At 39.6% G+C, this 22,104-nt stretch overlaps 2 protein-coding genes across 2 annotated transcripts; both read right to left on the minus strand.

Annotated features, from left to right (window-relative positions):
• Nucleotides 1-1,989: 1,989 nt before the first annotated feature.
• LOC123444145 (IST1-like protein) lies at nt 1,990-11,124 on the minus strand. The gene is made up of 6 exons (XM_045120770.1): nt 10,977-11,124; nt 10,250-10,382; nt 10,059-10,162; nt 9,764-9,935; nt 9,520-9,660; nt 1,990-2,639 (listed from the first exon to the last, which is right to left on the minus strand). Exons 1-6 carry the CDS (start codon nt 11,027-11,029, stop codon nt 2,283-2,285), a joined length of 960 nt encoding a protein of 319 aa, XP_044976705.1. The 5' UTR covers nt 11,030-11,124; the 3' UTR covers nt 1,990-2,282.
• Nucleotides 11,125-13,533: 2,409 nt separating this feature from the next.
• On the minus strand, nt 13,534-17,320 carry LOC123444146 (caffeoylshikimate esterase-like). Its single transcript, XM_045120771.1, has 8 exons — nt 16,877-17,320; nt 16,370-16,399; nt 15,857-15,986; nt 15,624-15,770; nt 15,401-15,531; nt 14,667-14,804; nt 14,248-14,346; nt 13,534-14,070 (listed from the first exon to the last, which is right to left on the minus strand). The coding sequence occupies exons 1-8, from the start codon at nt 17,120-17,122 to the stop codon at nt 13,861-13,863; spliced, it is 1,131 nt and encodes a 376-aa protein (XP_044976706.1). The 5' UTR covers nt 17,123-17,320; the 3' UTR covers nt 13,534-13,860.
• Between the last annotated feature and the right edge of the window lie 4,784 nt (nt 17,321-22,104).

The raw sequence follows: 22,104 nt of genomic DNA on the forward strand, positions 1-22,104 counted from the left end.
ATATTTGTTATGTTTGTTCAGAATGCAACCCCCAATAAAAGGTACATGCTTGATATATGGAATATAATCCTATATCTGAAGCTCACAGTAAATCTTGGACAATTTCATCAGAAAATACAAGATATGACTATGATATGATGTAATGATTTTGGCTTTTTATTTGATCCCCAAAATGTCATATCAATGATTGAATTTGCTGGAATAACCTTCATATGGAAGTCATCTAAATGGACTTTAATGGTTATTTCCACTTATCATTCTGACATAATTGCATTATCTAACAGTATTGTAAAATATGCATGACTTGGAAGAATGATTAACCACACTCAAAGTCATGTGGTTGAGATTCATCAGAATCACATAAACTTGATTTATCAAGATGCTATCACTTGTGTTACTTAATTCCTACGGGTTATATGAAGAGCAATATCATAAGGCACATTGCTCAAAAATTACTTATCCTCACGAATTATAGAGAAGTGTGGAAATAATTTGCAAACAATATATTGTGAGTTATTAACAATGTCATGATAATGTCAATGGACTTGGTATGACACATTCTCCATATTTGCAAAGTTCAGGGGCAGTAATCTCCTAAACTATAACATGTTAGCAATCATCAGATTGCATATGTTGTACTCTTTTTCCCTTGATGAGTTTTTCCCTGATGGTTTCTCATAAAAGGTTTTTAATGAGACAATATAGACACAAGTGTCTATATATGCCATATCATTTTCTCCTTATATTTTCCCACTGGGTTTTAAAGGAGTTTTCAATGGCATATCAGATCGCACTCTTTTTTCCTTATGAGTTTTCTCTCAAAGTTTCTCATACTGGTTTTTGATAAGGCAATATTTTATCAAAGATCATATGACATACTTTCTATTTTCCCTATTGGGTTTTTAAAGAAAGTACTCAAGGCATATTAATTGTTCTCTAAACTCACCAATGAGTTTTCTCCTTCTTCAAAGGTTTTTCTCATATGAGTTATTAAGAGACAATAATCATTATAAGCTGCATCATTTTCTCCTTATTATTTTTTCTAGTGAGTTTTAACGAGTTTTAGTGACATGTCTGCACAATTCTCCTCATATTTTTCCCATGGAATTTTTGAAGGAGACTTTCAAGATTATTCAAAGAATTTATCAAGGGACACATATACTCAAGAAGAGGCGTTGTACAAGGGGGAGTGTTAAAGAATAGATTAGTTTCTTATTAATTTAGCTAATTAGGATTAAGTTAATTTTTAGATAAGTTACTTAGTCCTCAAGCAACCATATACTATCAAGGCAACTATGTAATAACTTAGCTCTTAAATAACTTTAAATTTACTTGACTTTTAAGTAACATGTGTACTTCCGTCCGGTTATAAATACTCCATTACTGTCATTAATAGACTAATGGATAATCATCCATTCATCTCTCTTCATTCTTTACTTTTTACTTTAAACAAAATCAAACAGCCAGAAACAAACAGAACATGAAACATGAAATCGGACAATCGAAATCAGTGAATTCGTGAGAAGGCTCGGTTTAGATTCAGTTTTACTCGGTGTAGACTTAGTTTTACTGTTTTAAATTAAAAAAGGTAAATCGTCTTGTACTACTAATTTTTCTGTAATTGAAATCATCCAACATCCAACCAAAAACCGTTGTCAGCACCGCCGGGTTCTAACACGTCTGCTCGTGTTTGCATCATCATCGTCATTACCACCGCCAGGGTTCACCATGGCCGGACAACGATGAGTTATACTTGTGAAATACTCGTATATGAGGAATAAATTGCAGAAACCCACCACATTTGTAGAACCTAAATCAAAGAACCACCACGTGATGCCGAAACTGACTGATTAAAAGAGAGTGAAATTTAGGAGCTGCAGCAGAGAAGGCTAATCAGTCAACTCACTGAGTCGTGGTTTATGCGGGAGAGCATCTGGAATCGAGGTGTTTTGACCCATGGTTTGCATCGAGACTCCCAATGCACGCGTATTTTAACTGCAGAATGAGGGTGCCAATCAGAATAACATCAACCAGCCAAATGTACAGACTTTGTGGCAGAAGGAGCGATCGATTGATAGTCCTTAGTGCTGCAGACTGCTAGGACATTTGGTTTTCACCACTGCTATGATCTGCTACAGTTCATGGTCCATGAAAGAAAGGTCTGCATGCGACCAAGCAACACACTTACAGAGGAACACACATAATTGTCATGCAATGAAAGATACATGTTCATCAGGTCATGACAATGAGCCATCAAATCTCGCCTCCACAGCAGGCACAAATCATTGAGTTGTAACTTTAACCTTGTTAACAAGTTCTGCCGCTGTCCAGGCGGCGGCGGAGGCACGGGTGGCTGCAACAATGGCAGCTCGGGCCTTTTCTAGCACGTCTGACGAGCCTGGGCCAGCGGACGATGATCTCTCCGCGGCAGGGGGGTGATGCTCTTGAACGGCCACATTACTCTTGGTGGCAGCATATGCTCTTGAACTCACAGCAGGTGACTTCGGGGACTCGGGAGTTTTATTTTTGCTTGTGTCGTTGACAGGTAGAATCGATGGTTTATCTCTGGAAATGGAAGAGCCTGGAGAGCTCTCAATTTTAGGTGTTTGGCCTTGGCGGACTGATGATCCGGAATCGTCCTGCAGACAAGCACATAATAAATGAAGTGAGTTTCTAGTTTTTCGGATGAGCTAACTGTAGGCATAAACAGAGGCTTGAAATAAGTTCTCTGATTTCTTTGTTCCTATTTTTGAGGGGTCTGTGACTTCTTTTTACCTATACTCTATATCTATCTATCTATCTATCTATCTATCTATATATATATATATATATATATATATATATATATATATATATACTAATAAAAGAAATAGGTATTCTTAGTCCGTCATACTATTTTATGTTTTACTATTTCAGTTGTTTTTTTCACGGCTTCCACATCACAATCAAAAAACCAAACATGATACAAACTCTCTTGTTTTCTCCACCAAACCGACATACCTGATGATTCCCACCTACCCACTTGCACGATTACAGATTGGAAACAAAACACACACGGATCTGCTAGGTTTCGCGGATTGGGATTTGGAAGTCGTTTCGCTCATCCTGGCCTAGTCGCCGAGGAGCACCGAGATGTGGAGGCGGTGGAAAACCCGAAGTGCCGAGCAACGGCAGTAGGAACTACATGAACGGCGGCAACAAGAACGAGCACTGTTGGGTCTCGATGCCATTAAGTTATCCTCGTCAGATCACCACACCCATCTCCTCCGCGGACGGCAATAACGACAGCGCCAAGGCTACTCTGGTAGAGTTGAATCTGTTCGACAACGGCGGGAGACAAAAGACCAGGAGACAAAAGACCAGGATCATGAGCCGACCCATGCAGTGCGCATCCGTCACGCGCGGCAGCGCTCGCGATGTCTCTCACTGAAGTGGGCGGAGATCATGCATCTGGGGCGGCAGAGGCGCCACACGTGCGGCACGGCGATGGCTAGCATGCGATGCTCGCGGCCAGCTGGGGCAGGGTGCGCGGTTGTCAGCGAAACAAGTTGGTCACGGGTTAGGAGCGGTGCGCAGTGGCGACGACATGAATACATAAGTACTTTTGATTGATAAAGTGATGATATCTTTCTTACAATATAACTCTGTGGTCGCCTTTTTGAAAGAGATTCATGATATTGTTATATAACTCTTCATCCTTCATTTGAATAAAAAAATCTCTCTCAAATATTCATCACCCATTTTGTTCCTTAGCTTATTCTTCACATGGCTCATTGAAGAGAATACTCTTTCAACACTAGCAGTAGCTACAGACAATATGATATTGTTCATGTTTGTTTGTCTCAACAAGCATAACTGAAAGCTGACACAGATTTTTCAGGTTTTTGAAACCTTACATCTCTGTGCACATTAGTAACATACATGTTTAGTTGCCATTGAAGTGTTTCTAGTTCATCACTTGTAAAATCAGAAGGATTAAAACTTTGTAGCAAGCCTAACCAACTTCTATTGGTCATAAGCAGCAAATAGATGAAGTGGACAGAATGTTGTCATGCAAGAAAGTAGCTCCGTGTTTACCTCATCAAATTTGCCATTCAGCTCACTGATTTGCCAAGCAATGACACCCACAAACATATCAACTTTGAAGCAGTGGTAATTGATCGCACTATTACATAAACCCCTTCTAGGCCGGCCAATGGGAATGTAAAGACATCCATATCAACAACTTTGATCTTATGCTTTTACAAAAAGATGTGACATTTGTAAGAAAATCATCACATCCAACATCGGTCCTCAAAGCCTCCAAGTAATACTTTGTGTCATCAACAAGCTCAACAGCATGAACAATATCTTCGTCTTGCTTTTTCAAATCTCTACACAACTCATCTGTGTATCTAAATATTTCTTGCATCAAGTGTGCCATGAAAAAAACTCAAATGATCAAAATATTGTCTCTATGGATAGAGCCGCTTGTGTCTCCCCACCATGGTACTCGTCTCCAATCTTGCGAAGAACTCGTCGTAGTGCACCATACATAGAGATGACACGGTTCACGGTTTTGAAGTGAGAACCCTTCCAAACCCATTTCCTGATTCAGCCCACTCCCTGTTTCTACTCCTTCCGATGCATCAATGAGTTCTTCAGCCTTTCTCAGGTGACTGTGGCAAGAGAAAGACAAAGACACAGGTTGGAACCGAGTACAACTTTTCTCATTGATCATCATCTTATTTGTGCATCAATCAATTGTTTAACGGAAAAAACTCCACTATGCCGAGCCTACGAGACGTTACCTCGTCTTGTGCGTCCCAGGTCTATCGATGCATGCCATTCCATGAGCTAACAACGATCACACTTATTTAGCTAGCTAGCTACTAACTGAAAAATAGATTGGCCTCAACGTGTACATGTACACGTGACACTGTTGTTTATTTGCTAACCAAAAAACAAAGCAAGTTATCCTAACGGGCAGAAGTACTCATAGAGCCCAACGATGTTGTTATTTTGCGACGCTTCGATCCATGTGGAGCAGCATCATTTGCCGAATTTGCTTCCTTTGAAGGATGTATCCTACAAATTAATATCATCAAATTCAATGTTAACATCATCAATTTTTTTACAAAACGAACTAAGCCTAACAAATAAATAATAAGCAAATACATGTTTGCTCAAATAGGTCGGAATATGATTTGAATAAAAAAGATGTGGGGGTTGATCCAGCAGATATTTATACTTTGCACAAGCGGCTTGTTCCAACAACCTTCACACAATGATGCAGGGACAGACATAGTACTACCTAAACATGCTCAACCATTAAATTCTACAGTAACACGTTGGTGATTCCTAATAACAAACTCTCCGTATAAGAGAATAAAGTTTTGGTAATACTGATGTCAATAGATAGATGAGATCATATCTACAAAAAGGATTATTCACAATTAAATCAAAGCACAAAAAAATTCTGTCATTTACAGTCTTCGTGAACACAACAGAGAGAAAGAATTAGGAGTATACCTCTTGCTGCCACTTTATGCACCATCAAACATTGTCAACATTGTCTTTAGCAATTGAAAACGTTCAGTTTTCATACCTTGTGCAATATCTTTGATCTTCTTATGAGCATTCTGAAATCCGAACAATATTAAAATTATCCTACAATAATAGGCAATATATATAAATTAATCATGAAGAGTTAACAAAATAACATGTGTGCGCAAAGGAATACCTTTACTTTTTCCCTGTCTTTTGTTCCTCCATTCTGTTTATAATCCATGACTGCTCCGTAAAGGATTCTTAGCTTATCCCACTTATTTTGTAGTGAATAGTTTTCGTACTTTATTTCATTAGTTCTAAGCAATTCTTCTCGTAAGTCGTTCAATACTAACGACAGCATTTTTATTATACCACTAATAGTGCTTCATAAGTTTATGAGCTGCACACATCTTTCACAAAAGTGTTTCTCAGCTTTCTCTGTTTATATCGCCTTCGGCTTATTCTAAACCTACAAAGAGATAATTAACAATGACATTACCATAATCTGTATACAGACTGGACACATTCCGTGAGTAATATTAAGATTGACTTTCGCAAAAAAAAGTAATATTAAAATTAAAGCACATACCTTAGCATAATTAGAAGTAAAAACCTTTCCGGAAAATCTTTCGTTAACTCTGTTTATCACGAAAAAACAATCAAGAAGATGCAATATATGCAACATCTTAATTATTATATGTCTTAGTTTTTCAGGTAATTGTTGTCAAAGTGACCAATTGGAAGTCCAACACGATAAGTGCCTAATATGGACTTCCAATTGGTCATTTTGACAGCAATTACCTGAAAACTAAGACATATAATGATTACGATGTTGCATATATTGCATCTGTTGATTGTTTTTTTTATGATAAACAGAGTTACCAAAAAAAATTCCAAGAAGGATTTTACTTCTAATTATGTTAAAGCATGTGCTTCAATTTTAATTTTATTATTTTTTGAGAAAAACAATCTCAATATTACTCACGGAATGTGTCCAGTATATATACAGAATATGATAATATCATTGTCAATTATCTATTTGTAAGTTCAGAATAAGCCGAATGCGATATAAACAGAAAAAGCTGAGAAACACTTTTGCGAAAGATATATAAGGCTCATAAACTTAGGAAGCATGAAGAATGATATAATAAAAATGTCGTCGTTAATATTGAACGACTTACGGTAAGAATTGCTTAGAATTAATGAAATAAAGTACGAAAACTATTCACTACAAAATAAGTGGGATAAGTTAAGACTTCTTTACGTAGCAGTCATGAATTATAAACAGAATGGAAAAAACAAAAGACAGGAAAAAAGTAAGGTACTCCTCTGCGCACACATATTATTTTGTTAACTCTTGATGGTTAGTTTCTATATATTGTCTATTATTATAGGATAATTTTAATATTGTTCAAATTTCAAAATGCTCATAAGAAGATCAAGGATATTGCACAAGGTATGAAAACTGAATGTTTTCAATTACTATATACAATGTTTGATGGTGCAGAAAGTGGCAGCAAAAGGTATACTCCTAATCTTTCTCTCTGATGTGTTCACGAAGCCTGTAAATGACAGAATTTTCTTGTCCTCTCATTTAATTGTGAATAATCCTCTTTATAGATATGATCTCATCAATCTATCGCCATCAGTATTATCAAAACTTTATTCTCTTATATGGAGAGTTTGTTATTACAAAATCACCAACGTATTACTATAGAATTTAATGGTTGAGCATGTTCAGGTAGTATTGTGCCTGCCGCTGTATCACTATGTGATGTTTGTTGAAACAAGTCGCTTGAGCAAAGTACAAATATCTGTTGTATCAACCCCCACATCTTTTTATATGAATCATATTCCTAACTATTCCGACCTATTTGAGCAAACATGTATTTGCTTATTATTTATTTGTTAGGCTTTGTTCGCTTTGCAAAAAAATTGATGTTGTTAACATTGAATCCGATGTTATTAATTTGTAGGATACATCCTTCAAAGGAAGCAAATTCGGCAAATCATTCTGCGCCACATGGATTGAAGCGTCGCAAAATAGCAGCAGCGCCGGGCACTATGAGTACTTCTGCCCGTTAAGATAGCTTGCTTTGGTTTTCGGTTAGCAAATAAATGGCACTGTCACGTGTGCATGTACACGTTGAGGCCAATCTCTTTTTCAGTTAGTAGCTAGCTAGCTAAATAAGTGTGACCGTTGTTAGCTCATAGGATGGCATGCAGCGATAAACCCGGTACGCACACGCCTCGCACAAGACGAGGTAACGTCCCGTAGGCACGGCACCGTGGAGTTTTTTTTTTGTTAAACAGTTGATTGATGCACAAATAAAATGATGATCAATGATAAAAGTTGTACTCGGTTCCAACCTGTGTCTTTGTCTTCCCCTCTTCCCATAGTCAACTGAGAAAGGCTGAATAACTCATTGATGCATTGGAATTGGAAGGAGTAGAAACAGGGAGTGGGCTGAATCAGGAAATGGGTTTGGAATGGCCATGTGATACACGTTGGGGTTCTCACTTCAAAACCGTGAACCGTGTCATCTCTATGTATGGTGCACTACGACAAGTCCTTCGCAACATTGGAGACGAGTACCATGGTGCGGCGACACAAGCGGCTCTATCCATAGAGACAATATTTTGATCATTTGAGTTTGTTTTCATGGCACACTTGATGCAAGAAATATTTGAATATGCAGATGAGTTGTGTAAAGATTTGGAGAAGGAAGACGAAGATATTGTTCATGCTGTTGAGCTTGTTGGTGACACACAAAGTATTACTTGGAGGCTTTGAGGACCGATGTTGGATGGGATGATTTTCTTACAAATGTCACATCTTTTTGTAAAAAGCATAAGATCAAAGTTGTTGATATGGAGGGTCCTTACTTTCCCGTTGGCCGGCCTAGAAGGGGTTTATTTAATAGTGCGGTCAATTACCACTGCTTCAAAGTTGATATGTTTGTGGGTGTCATTGCTTGGCAAATCAGTGAGCTGAATGGCAAATTTGATGAGGTAAACACGGAGCTACTTTCTTGCATGACAACATTCTGTCCACTTCATCTATTTGCTGCTTATGACCAATAGAAGTTGGTTAGGCTTGCTACAAAGTTTTAATCCTTCTGATTTTACAAGTGATGAACTAGAAACACTTCAATGGCAACTAAACATGTATGTTACTAATGTGCACAGAGATGTAAGGTTTCAAAAACCTGAAAAATCTGTGTCAGCTTTCAGTTATGCTTGTTGAGACAAACAAACATGAACAATATCATATTGTTTACAAGCTTCTTAAGTTGGTATTGATTCTGTCAGTAGCTATTGCTAGTGTTAAAAGAGTATTCTCTTCAATGAGCCATGTGAAGAATAAGCTAAGGAACAAAATGGGTGATGAATATTTGAACAATTGTTTGGTTACATTTGTTGAGCGAGATTTTTTTATTCAAGTGAAGGATGAAGATGTCATGAATCTCTTTCAAAAAGGCGACCGCACAGTTATATCGTAAGAAGGATATCATCACTTTATCAATCAAAAGTACTTATGTATTCATGTCTTTATGGTGTGATTTATTGAAATATTGCTATTGCCGTTATGCTAGTGTTGTTTTGTTCATATATTGCTAGTGTTGTGTTGTTTGGTTCATATACTACATTTAAAGAAAAGAAAATTGGATGAATACCCAGCATTCAGAAAGGGCACATCACAAAAGGCTTCTCAGTATCTGCCATCATATGTCAGAAAGGGCACATATACAGAATTTTTTTAAAATTCAACTGAAACACTGGTGAGGACTGAGGAGTCTTAAAACGTCGGTGTACCCATGTCAAATCCATCGAGATGTTAAAACGAGCAGTTCTTCCAGCATGGTAGTTTATTTCATTTTACGAAGTAGTGATAGAACACATAATTTTAAAGCTCACTCACGAAACAGCACGTCCATTACCATTTATGTCTAATAATTAGGAGAAAAGCAAAAGGTTAGCATATATTACCAGCAGATCTTCGTATTTCTTATTGAATTCTGCTTCGGTATTAGATGAATCCCAATCAAGATTGTACTCATGAGCAATAGCTTTCAAAACCTTCAACTTTGATTCCGCTGATGGAGCCTTAACTGAAAGCTTCTCAATTATCTGCATACACAATGCTCAAATTGTGAAATTGCACAAGACGCTAGATTCGCACGCAACACAACGTCAATTTCTGAAGGAAAACATATATTGGAGATCTTCTTACAGTGCGATTAACACCACAATCAGGGCGCAATTCCATAGCAGCAGCAACAAACTCTTTCCCATACTTGGTGGTAAACAAATTACGGAGATGCATCAGCTCAGGCAAGTCTGAGCATCTTCCTGATGCAAAGATTATACTAGCTATTGCCTCTCGCAATTCTAAGGGGCATTCCCTGTTCCATCATAAAATCAGTAGCTGTTAATCATATTCTAGTAAGTGAGAGAAACAAAGAATCGTGATATCTACATAGTAACATGTATATTAGTAAGATCAGATTTGATAAATCATGACCTACTTTTGGGCCTCAACAATAGGGACTCGTGCCAGAACAAATTCGCAGAAAAGCTCAACAATCTCATAGGCAGCCAATATATTTTGCTCCCGAATAATATGCTCCACCTATTATTAATAATAGCATGTTAGAGAACTGCATCAAGGAGAAGACTGGAACCATGGGAAACATATATAGCTGTAAATCTAATTTACCCGAATCCTCGCAATAGACTCCTGGCCCGTCTGAAGATATTGAACCATCTCTTTGCGCATATTTATCAGTTGCATCTCCCTCCTATTGCGCAGCAGCTTGATCCTCGAAATGATCAAATTCAGGCATGTTTTGCTACACAAAGTAGGGAACTTCTGTTAATTACAAGTATAAACAAAGCAAGAACCGTAAACTGAAAGTAAAATTGCAAGTACAATATGAAACATGAAATGATTAGGATAAGAACTGACTAGTAGGTGATAGTCGATTGCTTCTTTCATTAGCACTCCAATATCGTAACCGTAAATTGTTATGCAAAGCCACCGGGTATGATCCAGTTGGGATAACACAACCATTTATTCAGTTTTATTAGGTCAATCCAATTCTGGTGACTCTTACACAGGTCATGAATAAAACGAAACAGGCATACGATTTTCCAATCCGATATTAAGCCTGATATGGATCATGTTACCACTTCAAAATTTTCCTACGAAGCTATAATATACCCCATCCAGCAACAGTAATTCGCCGCCCAAGGATCCAGATGCCTGCTACTTTTTCCCCATCGCCACACATACCATCCGCCGAACGTCTTCCTGAGCGGAATTCTAAATCTACAACTCCTAATAATCACGCGAGAAACCCGCCGACCCTAGATCGCTGATGAGAACCGAGAAGAGGAACTGTAGCCAAAGCGGGGCAGTGATGGGATCTGAGAGGGAAGCGAACCATTTGGTGCCGAAGGGGGAGGAGCGGTTGAAGAGCGAGTTGAGGGACGACATCGTCAGTGGCGGCCGCTGATCCACCTGACCCGGCGAAGACGAAGACGGAGGGGAAAGAAGCTGTTCCGTGTGTATTTGCAGGTGTGTCCCTTTACTTGATTATTTTTATACTACTTTACACCATACGGCAGAACCTTTTTTTTTCTCTACCTCTACTAACTACTCGCTCCGTACCTAAATATGAGTCTTTTTACAGATTCCAATAGTAGACTAACGGATGTATATATAGATATATTTTAGAATATAGATTCATTCATTTTGCTTCGTATATAGACCACTGGTCAAATATTTAGAAACGGAGGGAGTACTATTCCCTTCATCCTATAGAATAAGTGATGCAAATTTAATACTTCCTCCATCACAAAATAAATGGCTCAAATTTATAAAAAAATATTAAATTAGTGTAAATTTTATACTTCCTTTCACAGTTTAGAAGGCATGCACATGTATCTATATCGCTAATATGACTTATATAAAATATATTGTTTAATATAAAAATTATATCATTAAAAAATAGATCATCTAAAGTTTCCAATGATATATTTTTTTGTTATATATAACTTTTATTAAGTTGGTCAAATTGACGACCTAGATACATATGTCGGACTTGTAAATTGAAACGGAGGGAGTACTAGATCAACAAAATTTATTTTGAGATAGAGAGAGTATTAAAGAGGATTTGTTTATCGTGCGGTAAGTATGATAAGCCATTCCAACCTATAGAAAAAAGGTCTATTTGATAAAAGAAAAGGATCTGCTTAAAGTTGAAACCGTTTCAGCTGTTTTTTTAGATGAAAACAAAGCTGATTTTTTCGCTTTGTTTTTTTCCTAATATTTCTCTTTTCAACCGAAACCAAGAGGGAAAAAACAACGCCCTAGCCTCTTTTTTTAGGGTCACGATAACGCCCACATTTATGGTAGGAAAAACAACAGCTCACACACTCAATTATTATAGGTTGCGTCACGTCACCGTATGTATACACAAATGATAAAAGTGGTGATGTCAATAGGAATCTTTTGTCTTTTTATTTTTAAAAATGGTTTATCTCTTAAATAAAAATTTAGGTTGGAAAACCGTTAAATCCATCACGACGAGATCTTCGAAACTAGATCTCATATTGATATGTTTTGACGATTTCTTTTTGAAGGTTAAAATTTATCATGTCTATTACACGTAAATTGTCATCATGATTACATTGAAGTTGTCATGATATTTTCTAACTACTTTTTATTCTACGTTTAAAATAAACTTTGACATCTTATAGAAAAGGAAAATAACAAACTAAACTTGCCATGATGAATTACTAAAATTTATCATGATCCATGAAATAATTTTGACATGGTTCATAAGTAAAAAAAATATGTCATCGGTTATTTTAAAAATGCATGGTCACTGGCTCAAATTTGCCATGAACTATAAACTAAAACTGCCATGGTGAATTACTTAAATTTGCCATGATACATGCACTAAAATTTGTCATGGTTCATACAAAAAATGTTTTTCTCTTTCAAAATACTAGAATTGCCATGATCTATAAAGTCAATTTGCCATGATGAATTACAAAAAGCTGCCATGATCCATGAATTGAATTTGTCGTGGTTATTGCCATGGCCAATTAATAAAAATTACCATGAAAAGTAGTTGAAATAAAATGGTAGCTTTAAATCTAGAAGAAAACTAGATGAAACATGTCATGTCAACTTTATTGTAAACCCTGGCAACTTCAGTGTAAACACGTGGTAAATTGTAGTCCCCAAAAAAAGTCGTCAAAACATATCAATAAGGGATTTTGTTTTAAAAATCTTGTCAGGACGAACTTAATGATGAAAACGGATTTTTAATTGGATTTTTTAAAAGATAAAACATTTTTAAGTCTAAAAACCAAAAAGATTCCGCTGATGTCATATGTTTGATGTGGCAAGATAAATGGTTATAGAGACGTATGCACCATGTTGTCTCGTGCCACACGTGTGGACGTTATCATTTAGGTTTTTTTAACACCCCTCCCCTCCCCATCCCCTCTCTCGTTTGGCTAGGGTATCACACCCTGAGTTCTCCTCCCGGTCGCTGTCAATTCTTCCTGACCCCACAACAGTGTCCTCTCAAATGAGCTATAAGTCTTCATGAGTTTTATTTATACTAGTGGGGAATTTCACGACTTGTATACTCTAAGTACGAGCCTCCTTCCTTTTATTCGGTGCTTTCCTTTTGTAGGTCACTGCTATTCTTCCTTCACCCTTCTTACCTTTGCTAGATTTTGCATTCCCCTCATTACTATTCGGCTCAGTATTACCTTCACCTACGGTAGATGTCAGAATTTCGTATATAGCAAATTCAGGTAGTAAGTAATGGAACTGTAGCATGCAAAGGGACTGTACCATGGAAATTGAGAAGAAATCTCGATCAAGATTTTCCATTTTATGCCATATGAATAAGAGATTCATTTTAGTCAGAAAGTTGACGTAGAAGTTTGCTATCAAAGACCTAAGACAAGTAATATGGATTGGAGGGAGTAACAACTAAAACATCAAAGATCAAGAAGACAACAAATACATAGCCCCTGCTAACGGCATCAAATAGCCAACTGCTAACAAATTAATGAAAATGTGAAACCGGACTTCCGGAAAATGGGGTAGAAAATCTCTCTACAACACGTTCCTGAAACTAAGCAGCATAGAATTTCATGCTCACTAATTAAGTGAAGGCCTCATTTGCAAAAAGAAAAAAGAAAAAAAAGTGAAGTCCTCAGACACCGAGTATTATTATTTGATTCATCCAATATTAAGTGGAACAGAATGGTCCAGATCAACGAGACCATGCACAATGGTATTCAACAGTGTGAATCCAGCCAGGAAATGATGTCCTTGATGGCGGTTGAAATCCGGTCGTCAGGCTCTCCCTCGAGGATAGAGTGGTAGGCACCTTCATAGAGTTTCAGGGTCTTGTCTTTCGTGCTGGCCTTCTCGTACAGAAATTGACTCACATGAGGGTCGGTTACCAGGTCTGCTGCTCCATGAAGAATCAGCAATGGGGAACAAATCTGTGATAACATGTATGAAGTGTTTACATTTTAGGTACTTCTAGAATAAGAAGAGATGACAATGGTTACTTCTTGATTCAGGTGATGCTCAAATAACATTTTTAGATCACTACTTTAGTGATCTAAAAAGTCTTTTACAGAGGGAGTACAAGAGAAAAAGGTGCAGATGATACTGACTTTTTCCAATTGGGATTCAATGTCCTTTGTAGCCTTCAAAAGTTCAACTGCTGTCCTCAACCTCATCTGGTCATTATATGATATCGCGTTGTACTCACACTGAGAAGTGAAAACAGAGATGATCATGATCTATAGCATTTCAGTATTTCAACCAGCCATGTTGTACGATTCCTTTTTAAAGAGGTGTGCTGATTGTTGCAATAGAATATTTGATTACTACAAAAATGTGCACTAGAGGGGCAAATGTAGAAATACGAAGTACCTTGCCACAAATGAACCAACGAATGTGGAATATTATTAAGTATACAAACAAATAAGACAGGTGCCACTACTTGGATAATGTGCTACATGCTAGATATTGCATTGCATTGAAACAAACCAAGTTGAATAAAATAAAAGGACATGGTCAAGATACTTACTAATTTTCTCTTCACTGGATCCCTGAATCCCAAATCTCCTATGTCTTTTTGCGGAAATAACTTCGCTTCTGGAAGAAGGCATGATAATATGCTCAATGCCTTCAACACTGGCGCTGGTGGTGTGACATCTTCTGAAATCTTGCCAAATAGAAGTCAGAGCCTTGTAATAAAGATGGTGAAATGACCCATGCCATTAGATAAAATACATGTAACAATAGTATAAACGAGGTCCTCCATAGCACTTTTTTGTTGACAAATACACGATCTTATATTAGTTTACAGAGGGAGTATCACTTTATTTTGAAATTTTGTTGCTGCATGGTCATAAATGATTGTTATAACACGGAGTAAAGATGGATATCTGCAGATTGTCACTGTATATTCAAGTAAATTTTAAATTTACTTGACTAAGTTAAGTATCATCAAGTGCTGACTCAACGCAACATTTCATGATATAGTTGATGAGAAGCCAAGCTTTAACCAGAGATTCCTTCAATTACAGTGCAACATATCTCGAGACTGTTAAATGCAAAAAAAAAGTACAGTTACAAAAGCATAAGTCCATCAGAAAGGTTGTACACACTAAACAGTGGCTTAGCTCCAAACATGAGAATGTAATGCAATGCTAGATCTGATGAGTTCCATTTAGAGTTTTATAATGCAGCTTATCTCCAAACAAGAGAATGTAATGGGATGCTAGATTTGATGAGTTTCATCGAGAGTTCTTTACTTACCTTGCACATAGGTGCAACAAGAAGCACTCCATCCCATTCTTTTGGTTGCTTTAAGTGTACTTTCAGAGCCACCGCACCTCCCATTGACTGCCCCAAGAGAAAGTATGGGAGCCCTTGCACGTCTTTCCTTCCTGAACATTCGAAATCATTGCATTATGTTGCAAATATTATATTATTCCACAGAAGATATATTCCTCATTTACAGGAGATATGCATCAGAAACCTCTTATTCTCGCATATTGTTCAATGACATGGTCCACCATTCCATCAAAGCTTGCGATGTAGCCATGAAGACCATACGATAATCCAAAACCAGGATAATCCATAGCATATACTGCATATCCAGCAGCGGCTATTCTCTTAGCGACCCCTGATATTTTCAAGCTAGTAAGATATAGATAAGAAAAAGGTGAAGCAAAGAGAACTCAACAGGGAACATAACAGAAGAGTAATCACCTTCAAAAAAGAAAGTGCAGGTATCTCCATACCCATGGCAGAAGAAAAGCGCTGCCTTGGTGGGAGTGCCCTCCCTAGGCAGCCAACTCTTCCAGAATATTTCAACTCCCTTTGAGTTGGTCTCAAAATTCTACAGAAACAGGCACTACCACTTGTCACACAAAGGAAAAGAAGCTATAAAACAGTTCATCAAGATTCAAAGTGCCTGCTAATGTTAGTTTCTTTTTTAGGCTAGCTGCAAGTAACACAATCATGCCGCTCCTTGTAGTTACTTAGTTTCCTCAATACTCCCTGGGCATGTACCTGATATTACTAGCTTAAGATATCCGTCTTTTGATAGATGCCATCATACCAGCTTTACAATAGGAGAAGATGCTTGTCACTTGTGTCACAGTCTCACAGATACACTTGTGCAACAGATATATTGCATTGCCACCAGGGAACTACTTGAACCAAATATAAGCAGCTTGAATACAAGGGAAGGTCAATTCAGAATCTCCATCATGTGCTTACCTCTTCCATCTGGATTCCCTTGGGCGCCATCTACAGAATGAGAAGTAGGAGACAAAAGGTGAGAAAGAAAAGACCAATCGACATCGCATTTGAATATTCAGAGATCATATCAACAATACCGACGAAATATGTTGCAACCCTCAGATAACATACGCTACAGAACCTATCACCTTTGGAACAAGATCGTGGCTCAAGCAACTACATACAATGTGCATTCAAGTGTAGTTCTGCCCATTTGCATATTGCATTAAGGCGTAGGACTGCCCTAACCTAGACACGAGTAGTACAACTATACAAATAACACGCACACTCAGAAATCATGAGTAATTTCAGATCAGAAATGGTACTGCATGTGATGTGAGTTCTAGTCTCGACTACTCGGCGAGTTGAAATATGTTTGACTACTTTTGACCATTCGGACCCTTTACTGAAGCAAGCACATGACGAGCTAGTGAAAGGATCAAACACAGCCGCCCCAGGAGAGGGGACAGGGAGCAGAGACGAGACCTTGAACAGGCAGTGGTCGAGCGTGGGGAGCACGGGCGCGAAGGCCGCGCGCACGCGCCGGCGCGCCGGCGCCCAGTCGAGGCTCTGCGCCGCCGCGGCCCTCAGCTCCTCGCTGGCGCCCTCCAGCCTCGGCAACGGCGCCTTCCCTGCGGCGACCGCGACCGACGCGCGCCTCACAGTCCCCGCCCGCGGCGCCCCGGCATGGCGCGGCCCCGCGATGCGCTGCAACTGCGAGATCGCCGCCATGTGATGGATGCTTGCTCGAACAGCGCGGTGGGCGGTAGGACACTTGAGTACCTACAGTCTCTGAGAGGACAAAGGAGAGGGACAGGGGGGTGGTGGGCAGGTTGGTGGCGTCGTCTCCTTGTCGAGAGTCAAGACTGCCGGCTTGGAGCTGGAAGAGGGCTTCCCTTTGTCTGACGGTTTGACCACCCCGCCGTGCTCACGACGGCGAGTCAGAGTCTGTGTGTGTATACGTGTGATTGAACGGGCTTTGACCTGGAACGGACGTGTCCACGGTGCATCTTCAATGCCGGGCTGCTCGGTCACTTTGCAGTAATGGGCTGACAGCCTCACGGTATATCTCCTTTGATGCTACTCTCTCTATACCTATATCTAAGAGCATCTCCATCCGAAATTTCCTCTACGCCGCTCATTGCGGCGGCAAGTAGTTGCCGCTTCGCACATGAGGTGCAAGTGTCTCCCTCTTTCCCTTGTTCTTGCTCTGGTTTGAAGGAAAATTTTGTATTTCCGTTATGCTTTATAATGAAAAGGAAGAAAGCCCGATTCAGGAAAAAAAATGAGGTGCGAGCGAGCGACTGAGTTTGGACCGGTCTGTTAACACTTTCATCAAATCCCGGTTTTGAGAACCTTCTACTAGTTTTCAGCCGGTTTATTTCGGTTTTGGGAACTTTTTAGAAGATTCCCCGAATCGGTTTTTTTCTTCTTTCCTTATATATTTTTTTCTGTTTGTGTTTGGAAACGTTCTGGACTTTTAGAAAATATTCTAGAATTTTTCAAAATTTGAAAAATATTCTAGAATTTGAAAAAAATGTTCCGGAGTTTGAAAAATATTTCAGAATTTTAAAAAATATACAGGAATTTTTTAAAATGTTCCGGAATTTGAAAATATTTTGGAATTTAAACAATGTTTCGGAATTTGAAAAAATGTTCCGGAATTTGAAAAATGTTTCTGAATTTGAAAAAATGTCCCGAATATTTAGAAAATGTTCCAAAATTTGAAAAAATGTTCTAGAATTTGAAAAAATATTCCAAAATTTTAAAAAATGACATAGAATTTGAAAAAATGTTCCTAATTTTGAAAAAAATTCCAGAAACTGAATTTTAATTTTCGAAAATTGAAAAAATGTTCCGAATTTTTTTTAATTTTCTATTTCTTTTTCAAAAAATGTTTTGGATTTTTCAAAAAATGCTCTGGATTTTCAAAAAATGTTCTTCAAATTTGGAAAATGTTTTTGGTTTTTTAGTAAATGATCTAGATTTTCAAACAAATTTTCAAGAAAATGTTTTTTTAGAGGGGGGGTGAATAGGCGCTTTAAAATAATTACGGTTTAGGCTTGAACAAATGCGGAATAAAACTAACGTTTAATTTCTCAAGCACAAAACCTAAAATAACTAGGCTCACCTATGTACACCAACAACTTATGCTAAGCAAGATAAACAACTAAGTGATAACAAGATATATGACAATAAACGATATGGCTATCACATAGTAAAGTGCATAAGTAAAGGGTTCGGGTAAGAGATAACCGAGGCATGCGGAGACGATGATGTATCCCAAAGTTCACACCCTTACGGATGCTAATCTCCGTTGAAGCGGTGTGGAGGCACAATGCTCCCCAAGATGCCACTAAGGCCACCGTAATCTCCTCACGCCCTCGCACAATGCAAGATGTTGTGATTCCACTAAGGGACACTTGAGGGCGGTCACCGAACCCGTACAAATGGCAACCCTTGGGGCAGTCACCGGTACCTGTACAAATTGCTCGGGGCAATCTCCACAACCTAATTGGAGACCCCGACGCTTGCCCGGAGCTTTACACCACAATGATTGAGCTCCGAGACACCACCAAGCTTCTAGGACACCAAAGCATCCACGAAGAACAATCTCTAGGGTACTAAGTACCAAAGGGTAATAAGCTTCTCAACTTCTCACTTCCACGTATCACCGTGGAGAACTCAAACCGATGCAACTAATGCAATGGCAAGAACACACAAAGTGGTCAAGTCCCTCACACTCAAATCCCTCCACAACAACAAAAGCTATGGAGAAATATGAGAGGAAGAACAAGGAGCTCACAAAGAACTCCAAGATCTAGATCCAAGGGGTTCCCCTCACATAGAGGAGAAAGTGATTGGTGGAGATGTGGATCTAGATCTCCTCTCTCTTTTCCCTCAAGAACTAGCAAGAATCATTGGAGGGAATGAGAGTTAGCAAGCTCTAAGAAGGTCAACAATGGGGGGAGAACACGAGCTCAACGGATAAGAAAAGACCAAGGAGGAAGAAGACCCCCTTTACATAGTGGGGGAAGAAATCAGACCGTTACCCCCACTTACAGCCCGAGCACAGCGGTACTACCGCTAGCCCCTGGCGGTACTACCTCTAGCCCCTGGCGGTACTACCTATTGACCCTCGTGGTACTACCTCTAGACCTTGGTGGTACTACCTCTAGCCCTGGCGGTACTACCTCTAGCCCTGGCGGTACTACCTCTAGACCCTAGCGGTACTACCTCTAGCCTTGGCGGTACTACCTCTAGATACTGAAACTGCTCTAACTTTCGCATACAGACTCCGAATTCAATGAAACCAAGTGTTAGGGCATAGTTTATGCCTAAGTAATTTTGGTGATTGATGACAGTACCGCAAAGGACTAACCGTGTGTGTTAAGATTTCAGATAACACGCGTCAACGGCACAAGATGACTCGCCCCCTCTTTCATGGAATAGAAGCACGATGTACTCTACGATTCTCTTTATTTGAGTCATAGGAACGCCGTACTATTAAGAGGGGAACCGTAGTGGAAAGGTTTGGGTGGAATCAATTTTGCACGCGCACACTTCATCTCCTTTCCCCCTTGCCGACAACTTTGGAGTGGCTCCCGCCTTTGTGCTTTTCTCTTCTTGGCAAATGGTCCCTCAGCGGTAGTACCGCTGTGCCTAGCGGTAGTACCGCTGGCCCAAGCGGTAGTACCGCTGGAGTGCTAGCGGTAGTACCTCTAGAGCCAGCGGTAGTACCGCTAGCTGGCGGTAGTACCGCCCCTGGTCAGCGGTAGTACCGCTCCAGGAGCTTAGTACCGCCTTCCTAGCGGTTGTACTTGGACGGACCTTTTTGCGAAGACTTTCTTGGCGGTGGTTGGCCCGGTAGTGCTTATGCACTACCATGGGTCCAGCGGTAGTACCGCTGCGGCCAGCGGTAGTACCGCTGGAGTGCCAGCGGTAGTACCGCTGCGGCCAGCGGTAGTACCGCTGGAGTGCCAGCGGTAGTACCGCTGCATCCAGCGGTAGTACCGCTAGGTACGGGTTGTGAGTGGGAAAACGGTTGGATCCCCCCCCCACTATATAAGGGGTTCTTCTAGCTGTGGAACCTCATCTCTTACCCTCCCAAGCTCCATTGTTGCTCCCTAAGCTCAAAAGTGCCCGATCTCTCTCCCTAGCCAATCAAACTTGTTGATTCTTTAGGGATTGGTTGAGAAGGCTTAGATCTACACTTCCACCAAGAGAAAAGTTGATTCCCCCACCAATCCCTTGCGGATCTTGTTACTCTTGGGTGTTTGAGCATCCTAGACGGTTGAGGTCACCTCGAAGCCACATTCCATTGTGGTGAAGCTTCGTGGTCTTGTTGGGAGCCTCCAAGCTTTGTGTGGAGTTTGCCCCAACCTTGTTTGTAAAGGTTCGGCGCCACCTTCAAGGGCACCTATAGTGGAATCACGGTACCTTGCATTGTGCGAGGGAGTGAGGAGAATACGGTGGCCTTAGGGGCTTATTGGGGAGCATTGTGCCTCCACACCGCTCCAACGGAGACGTACTTCCTGTCAAAGGGAAGGAACTTCGGTAACACATCCTCGTCTTCATTGGTTCCACTTGTGGTTATCTCTAACCTTTACTTTGTGAATGCTTATGTTGTTGTCTATCTCTTACTTGTCTGAGTAGCTCTTGTTGTTAGCATCATTACTGTTCATCCCATTGTTGTTATATTTGTGAACCTGTATGTTATTTACCCTAACTTGCTAAGATTAATTAAAAAGTGGTCGTTGCCTATTCACCCCCCCTCTAGTCAACCATATCGATCCTTTCACCAAGTTTGTTGGAAAGCTAACGACATGGGCTAACAAAATCTTGATACAAATATCAATAAGAAGCAAGTGAGAAAAGGCCCATAAGAAAATGGTGAGAACCCTTCTTCGAATAAGACCGGTAAAAACTCCCAATATCGAAAACAACATAGAAGATGCATATGGACTCCGTTTTCGATGAACTCGAGCTTGTCATGAAGATGACCATAAGCTCTAAAACTCACAAAGAGAAACACCCAACAAGAACCAAGAAGTATGATGCAAGGATGCAAATGGTTTGAGCTCTCAACGAACGATACGATCAAGCTACTCACTTGAGAGCCCCCTTGACAGTACGACAATCTATCCTAAAACAGAAAACCTATCAAGGGCAAACCTATACCTTGCACCTCGTCCTCTTGAGCTAGATGACGATGATCTTGGCTTCCTCAAGATGGACCACCTTCTTGATTGCGTTGGCTTGATGAAGATTAGTCGATTGCTCCCACATACACAACATAGGTGAGCCTCTCTTCAACATATCTCCACAAGTCCATTGCCAGCACAATGGATGGCAAACTCCAAGCATGATATCTTCGTGCTAATCCACTTGAACTTGCACGCCGCAATCTTAATGACGGTCACCACTTGACGTCATCCTTCATGGGTTGTATGAGATCTTCCTCTAGACGCAAGCCCATGAAAACACACCTAACCCCACATAGAATTCTCACGAAGACCATGGGTTAGTACACAAACACGTAATGTACAATGCTTACCATACCATGGGATCACTTGATCCCTCTCGGTACATCTTGTACGCTTTGTGTGTTGATCATCTTTATTTACTCTTTGTCTGACGTTCTTGATCAACCTTGTGTCTCTATGACCATTCTTTGGATAACACCTTGAATACTACATTGGTCATCATATAAA

Source organism: Hordeum vulgare, chromosome 3H (genome assembly GCF_904849725.1).
Source record: "Hordeum vulgare subsp. vulgare chromosome 3H, MorexV3_pseudomolecules_assembly, whole genome shotgun sequence".
NCBI classification, from domain to species: Eukaryota; Viridiplantae; Streptophyta; class Magnoliopsida; order Poales; family Poaceae; genus Hordeum; species Hordeum vulgare.